This window comes from Egretta garzetta, unplaced genomic scaffold (genome assembly GCF_000687185.1).
Source record: "Egretta garzetta isolate BGI_Z169 unplaced genomic scaffold, ASM68718v1 scaffold85, whole genome shotgun sequence".
Lineage (NCBI taxonomy): Eukaryota > Metazoa > Chordata > Aves > Pelecaniformes > Ardeidae > Egretta > Egretta garzetta.
Window position 1 is genome coordinate 1,963,296 of NW_009259718.1, and position 7,355 is coordinate 1,970,650.

Consider the following 7,355-nt stretch of genomic DNA (forward strand, 5'->3'; position numbering starts at 1 on the left):
GCTTGCTCTTACTTTGCAGGGAGGGTGTAATGAGACTACAGCTCACTTGGAGAAAATATAAGAGTTGCAAACACAACAATAGCTCTGGGGACCATGGTTGTGCTACATTCGCACATCCAAGGCCAGAATCCAGCCATGTTCTGATGTGGAGGCAGAAGCCATATTCAGGCTGCCAAGCCTTTCCAAGACACAAACACAAACCTTTTGGAATGTGCCCCAACAAGCAGCTTTGGCCTCTTCAAGAACAGCAGGGATTGTCAATCCTGCAGAATGAGGCACATCTTGACCCTCCTGTGAGGTAACTGCTCAGACTGAGTTTCCCCTTAGACCCTGACCCCACAGGCCTCGGGTCCTTGAAAATGTAGGCACCAGTACAATGTCCAATGTTTGCTCCTGTTCAGGCACAAAACAACTTTGCATACACAGCCCCATGTGAAATATAAGGCACAATTTTATTTTCCCTCATTCCTCTTTCTCCGTTTGCACCCATCATGATGTTTTCTGGCAGCGAGGCTATGCAGTGATCGTGGGGATCCTCGTGTGGTTTGTGCTCGTGCAGCAGCCAGCAGCAGTGCCCTGGGCTCACAGGGGCTCACCTGGCTGCTCAGAGCGCCACTGTTCTGAGCAAACTCCTCTGTGAGATGTCGCTGGATGGCCCACTCAAACACTCCGAGCTCTCCTTCACTTGTCCACAGCACGACCAGTGCGGGCAGCCAGGGTGACCTTTGTGTCCATGGCCACAGCCTTGGTACCCACCTGCAAGAGAAGAGGCACCATCAGCTGAACCAAAAGTGGGCTAGAAAATCCCAGTGTGTCAGAGGCTTTCAGCGAGTGCTTCAGCCCCAGGACTTGCCTAAGATGGGGAAGCACGTGCTGATGAGAACAAGCATGAAGCATGAGCTTATTCAAGGCCAAAATTACCAGGGCTCCATCGGGGAAGCACGTGCTGATGAGAACACAGCTTATTCAAGGCCAAAATTACCAGGGCTCCATAAAGAAAGAAGAAGTGACGGGGACCTCCCCGTTCCAATCGCTGGGGAAAGTTGAAGATTTCTGTCCCCTTGCCTGTTAAGTAATGCAAGAGACAGGCCTGCAGAACCCTGTGCCAGCCACTGGTGGCTATGGCCAGAGCTAGATACAGATCAAGCACAGAAAAAGGGAGAGGCTGGCTCTATACTAAAACAAGCAAAACACACAATGACACATGCAGGTCAAGGACAGGGAAGCTGGTTGGGATTAAACAAGTAATGGAGTTGAACTCTCATCCTAAACAGGGAGTGAGGCTTCTCCATAGGACAGCATTGGGCACCATGTTACAAGCCTGGAACCTCCAAACCTGCCAGCACTGGAACAGGAACAGTACAGACACAGTGCTGCTTAGCCTTGCTGAGAAGGGCTGAAATCGGAGCTGCCCTGTCCCATCCCCTGCAGAGTTGGCTCAGATCTCTGTCTAAGGGGTGTGCTGCAAAGACCTGTAGCATGTCCTGCTGCATTTCTCACTGCTGCAGTCCCATCCTACCAAGAAGATATGTACGCACAGGTTATCACAGGCCTGGTGCATGTGCAAAGCAGGAGCTGGGCTAGAGTATCTACTCACAGCTATCTACACTAGGGAGGACCAAATGCAACAAACCTTCCTGATGCCAGCACCATGGGGAAAGCTGAGCACTCACCTGGCATGGTCCCCCCACAGGCACATCGAGCAGCTTTCTGCCCTCCGCTTGAGCAGAATGTGCAGCAGTGAAACACACCTTGGTGCTCACGGAACTTGTTTTTCACCATCAGAGTGAATGGAGAGCCCTGCAGAGGACAAGCAAGCAGAGAGACTGTTGCAGTGGATGCTATCAGATGTTGTGTCTGTGTTTTCAAAAACCAACCAGGTGGTCAGTCACAGATCACTAAGCCCAGTCTTAAACTGCTAAGTGGTAGAGGTAATCCTTAGAAAGACTTAAAGCAAATACTTGGGAAAGAAAAGCAGATAAAGCAGCAGCAGCGCAAAAGAAACAAGAAATGCTACCTGAACATGCTGCCCTTTCACATAGACGCAGACAGCATACAAGCCTGGCTCCTCAGGGCTGTAGGAAATATGGTACGTCCCATCACCATTATCACACGCTGTTGGCTTGACTGCACTAGGAACAGAGAGAAGTCCAAGAGGTCAGTGACTGGCAGAAAATTGCTCTACATGTGAACCGCTGTTTGGCCTAGATTTCTGGTTGGTTCCTTATCCTCAACCTTGTTCAACAGCTGTGGGTCTTAAGCAAGCTTAACAGGATGCACAAGCAATGCTCAAGCACTGAGTAGCTTTCACACACACCTGCTACCAGGAGCTGCAATAGCCATACAAAGGAAGTCACACAAAGCTAGCTGCACTGCAAGGATTTGTAGCAACATTGAGTGCTGAAAGAACAGAAGATGACAGACAGCACACTTGCAGGTCAGATTATCCCTTCAGATAAGAGCCTTCAGAAATAGGGTAAATTCACAGCTTCAGAGAGCAGTTGCCTCCAGAAGAGCTCATGATAAGACAAGGACATAAACAGGGCAGGTTTGAGTCACTTCAACCACTGTCCCAAATGCATTGACCCCGACTCTTCTCTTCAGTGCTCTGAGGAGTTCTAGGTCCCTGCAGGTGAACTCTCCCTTTCCACAGTGAAGCTCACTGGGTTTCACAAGGAACCCTGGTGGACAGAGCGCCAGGGAGAAATCATCAGCTAGTTACTTAGGGACTGATTGCCTGCTTCACAGAAAGATGGAAAGAGCTTTCCACAGACAATTATCAGGCAGGTCTGCATAGAGGAAGGTGTCCTTCCTAATCCCCACTAATTAGTCCCTTGTGCCCCACGATATGACAGTTTATAATCTTCTAGATTTGCAGGCTGTATTCCCCACCCCCCACCATTTCACATCGATACAGGTGCCTACATCATTTCCTGCCATGAACTGTGTGGTGACACTTCACGCTCTTCTGTAGCTGCTGTGCCTCAACCCAAAGCCAGACGGCTTTCAGCAACGGATGTAGCCACTGCATACGCACAAGAACAAGAAACTGAGTTAATGTGGCCACAGCGACCTCTACCCCACCAAGCACAACCCACGTAATCCTCATGTGCACACCCTCCTGTGTCGTATGTGCACCTAAGGAAGGAAGGTACACTTGGAATGATATTCTTGAACAATGATGTGCTACTGATAAGCATCTGTGCAGCCAGCACTGTTTCTGTATGCCATGTCAACACTTCCTCACAGCCAGGAGTTTTAGCATCCTGTCCCTTTTTTCATCAGGTCATCCCACCACCAGTGGATCCTGGAACAAGTCACACCAGCATCTTGCTCCAGCTACATTGTGCGTACTGCAAAACAGAATAGATGTTTTTCTTAAGAACTGACCCCCAACTGGTTCTGCATTTTTGCCTGGCTGCTTTACAAGTGCGCCTGGGAAACAGTTACAAAATAATTTTTTCTTGTTGGTTATTTTTACTGTGGAAAGACTTAGGAGGTCAAGTGTGGTCTTCCCTGCTTTTGCTAGAAAACCTCCAAACTTGTTAAAGTGCTCAACACTGCAACTACATGAGAATGCATGATGAATTCCCAACACAGATTCTTTCTTCAGAACATGAACTAGGGACTGTCAGAGGCTCCAAGGCTTAATGGACTGTCTGTCTGACAGTCATCCTGGGGTTGCTATGTTTTACACTCATTAGGTGTTAACAAAAGCAGGAGCCATGGGTGTCTACTATTAGGGGTGGGAAGGAGCAACACCCACTGAGATTTGAATCCTTTAAGAAGTCCCAAATCACTCAGAGAGTCAAAACAAATCTGAGCCAACACTGCCAAGCTCCACACAGCCAAATACAACCAGTAGGAAGCACTGCTTCCTACTTCGGTGGGAAGAACAGTAGCGCCTTTTCCCCTACAGATTCTGACCCACATGCTGAAGCATGTCCTCCCACCTGCCCAAACAAGGAGGGAGCCAGGGTAAGGGAGACGGAAAGGCAAACCCAGTGACTGGGGCGTTCTCAGGTGAAATACCCACCAGTCCCTCTTGTCCTTGTGGGTGATGGTGACCCGCACGGCCTCTCCTCCTCGCCCCATCCGCTCCCCCGTGGTGTCACAGCAGAGCAAGGTAAAGCCAGTCAGCTGGTTCTGACGGGCACTGTGGAGATCTGTCAGGCAGAGAAACAGGACCAGAAAGGATTCACACCAGCCATGATTGCCACCTCCCACCTATTTTGCAGTGTTGCAGTCCCATCAGAGCACAGCCAGGACTCTGCTGATGGGGTGGGTGTACAGCTCTTTCCACCTACAGGGAAAAGTAAAGATATCACTGAGAGAGAGTGGACAGCCATAGGCACAGGGGGATGTTGGGCAGGCTTAGCCTGGAAGTCTGTATGGACCAGGGTGGTCTTCCTGCCTGCCCCTCTGAGCCCAGCTGGTATCTTCCCAGAAGGCCTCAAGGTGCAACATGCAGCCAGGAGGGAGGAGGAACAGCACACTGCGCAGTGTGGAGCCCCAGAGGCTTCAGCACTTATAATTTGGCATGGAAAAGCTCGAATGAGCCCTGGGTCTGTCTCATCTGCCTTGCGCAGGCCATTACTGACCAGAGGTGGCTACGCTCTGTGGGCTGGTCTGAACATTATCTGTTTGCTGGCCCTACCCCAAGTTGTTAATAAGCAAACACCCATGAAACCATCTATGCCAGTTATTCCCACGTCAATCTCAGCAGAAGCTGCAAGGGGAACTCGCTCAGTCACAGAGGGGATCTGCCTGGGCCCATGCTGCAGAAGAGCTGGGGACACTGGGCGAGCATCACATCCTGCCACTGCAGGTACCATCCCCCAAGTAAGCTGTGGTCTTTGGCCTATGGTTTGCTCTCCTCACACCTCACCCTGTGCTGAGGTCATTAATGTTACGGAGGGCAGCTCCAGTGCACTGTCACATCTGGCTGTGGATAGTTCTCTGTCTCCCTGCCCAGCACGGCTCCCATAGGCCCTCAGCAAGCAATGCAATCTCTGGCAGGGCTCTACCCTGCCATACCCCTCTGCCCCTAGTCAGTGCCTGGACAGCAGGGAGCCAACAGTGCCCTAAGCTGCACAGCATGTGGGTACAGAGAAGGTGACTTCAGGGAGCAGTGCATTCCCATTCAGCTGTTGTACAGCACCGTGTTACCTTCCCCATGCAGGGTACATCTGGCTGGATCAACCACTTTATTGAGAATGGCCCCAAAAACTTCATAGCCGCAATACTGCCCTGCCCTCTCCTGGGGAGAGAACTGGATCCCATCATCCACGCTGGGGTGAGTGTTGTAAGCAACACTGTTCAGCTTTGCCAGCCGGCTTGGCTGGATCAACCACTTTATTGAGAATGGCCCCAAAAACTTCATAGCCGCAATACTGCCCTGCCCTCTCCTGGGGAGAGAACTGGATCCCATCATCCACGCCCCCGCCAGTCCGCATGTCCAGCAGCAGCTGCTGCAGCTGGGCCTTCTGCAAGTGCAGCAGGTTTTCCTTCTGCACTTTCAAGTCCTCCAGCTGCTTCAGTAGCCGGTCCCTGTGCTCTTCAATTGCTTTCACATACCCACTGGCAAACAGACAGACCTCTGTGGCCACGGCCTCTGTGCGACTGCGGATGGCACTGCCCATGCCATCAATCTGGCTCAGCGCACTCTCTAGGGTACCCATGTGCTGCTGAGTGCCTTTCAGCAGCTCCCGCAAGGCGTCCCCATGCCTGTGGATGACATTGCCGGTGAAGTCATAGGGGTGCTGGCGATAATCTGAGCCAACACTGCCAAGCTCCACACAGCCAAATACAACCAGTAGGAAGCACTGCTTCCTACTTCGGTGGGAAGAACAGTAGCGCCTTTTCCCCTACAGATTCTGACCCACATGCTGAAGCATGTCCTCCCACCTGCCCAAACAAGGAGGGAGCCAGGGTAAGGGAGACGGAAAGGCAAACCCAGTGACTGGGGCGTTCTCAGGTGAAATACCCACCAGTCCCTCTTGTCCTTGTGGGTGATGGTGACCCGCACGGCCTCTCCTCCTCGCCCCATCCGCTCCCCCGTGGTGTCACAGCAGAGCAAGGTAAAGCCAGTCAGCTGGTTCTGACGGGCACTGTGGAGATCTGTCAGGCAGAGAAACAGGACCAGAAAGGATTCACACCAGCCATGATTGCCACCTCCCACCTATTTTGCAGTGTTGCAGTCCCATCAGAGCACAGCCAGGACTCTGCTGATGGGGTGGGTGTACAGCTCTTTCCACCTACAGGGAAAAGTAAAGATATCACTGAGAGAGAGTGGACAGCCATAGGCACAGGGGGATGTTGGGCAGGCTTAGCCTGGAAGTCTGTATGGACCAGGGTGGTCTTCCTGCCTGCCCCTCTGAGCCCAGCTGGTATCTTCCCAGAAGGCCTCAAGGTGCAACATGCAGCCAGGAGGGAGGAGGAACAGCACACTGCGCAGTGTGGAGCCCCAGAGGCTTCAGCACTTATAATTTGGCATGGAAAAGCTCGAATGAGCCCTGGGTCTGTCTCATCTGCCTTGCGCAGGCCATTACTGACCAGAGGTGGCTACGCTCTGTGGGCTGGTCTGAACATTATCTGTTTGCTGGCCCTACCCCAAGTTGTTAATAAGCAAACACCCATGAAACCATCTATGCCAGTTATTCCCACGTCAATCTCAGCAGAAGCTGCAAGGGGACCTCGCTCAGTCACAGAGGGGATCTGCCTGGGCCCATGCTGCAGAAGAGCTGGGGACACTGGGCGAGCATCACATCCTGCCACTGCAGGTACCATCCCCCAAGTAAGCTGTGGTCTTTGGCCTATGGTTTGCTCTCCTCACACCTCACCCTGTGCTGAGGTCATTAATGTTACGGAGGGCAGCTCCAGTGCACTGTCACATCTGGCTGGGGATAGTTCTCTGTCTCCCTGCCCAGCACGGCTCCCATAGGCCCTCAGCAAGCAATGCAATCTCTGGCAGGGCTCTACCCTGCCATACCCCTCTGCCCCTAGTCAGTGCCTGGACAGCAGGGAGCCAACAGTGCCCTAAGCTGCACAGCATGTGGGTACAGAGAAGGTGACTTCAGGGAGCAGTGCATTCCCATTCAGCTGTTGTACAGCACCGTGTTACCTTCCCCATGCAGGGTACATCTGGCTGGATCAACCACTTTATTGAGAATGGCCCCAAAAACTTCATAGCCGCAATACTGCCCTGCCCTCTCCTGGGGAGAGAAATGGATCCCATCATCCACGCTGGGGTGAGTGTTGTAAGCAACACTGTTCAGCTTTGCCAGCCGGCTCGCCACTACCCCTTTGGTGATGAGGATCTCCAGGTCCGAGCCACTCGTCAGCAAGCGCCCTGT

General features: G+C 52.3%; 1 protein-coding gene across 1 annotated transcript in view; it reads right to left on the reverse strand.

Annotated features, from left to right (window-relative positions):
- Positions 1-540: 540 nt before the first annotated feature.
- TRIM45 (tripartite motif containing 45) overlaps positions 541-7,355 on the reverse strand; it is a 7,989-nt gene continuing 1,174 nt past the window's right edge. Inside the window, exons 3-10 of the mRNA XM_035894606.1 lie at positions 7,124-7,351; positions 5,886-6,120; positions 5,379-5,784; positions 5,170-5,341; positions 4,037-4,166; positions 2,018-2,132; positions 1,674-1,800; positions 541-756 (exon numbers count right to left, since the gene is read on the reverse strand). Of these exons, the coding sequence (XP_035750499.1) occupies positions 605-756; positions 1,674-1,800; positions 2,018-2,132; positions 4,037-4,166; positions 5,170-5,341; positions 5,379-5,784; positions 5,886-6,120; positions 7,124-7,351 (1,565 nt within the window). The 3' untranslated portion in view covers positions 541-604. The remainder of the gene's footprint in view (positions 757-1,673; positions 1,801-2,017; positions 2,133-4,036; positions 4,167-5,169; positions 5,342-5,378; positions 5,785-5,885; positions 6,121-7,123; positions 7,352-7,355) is intronic.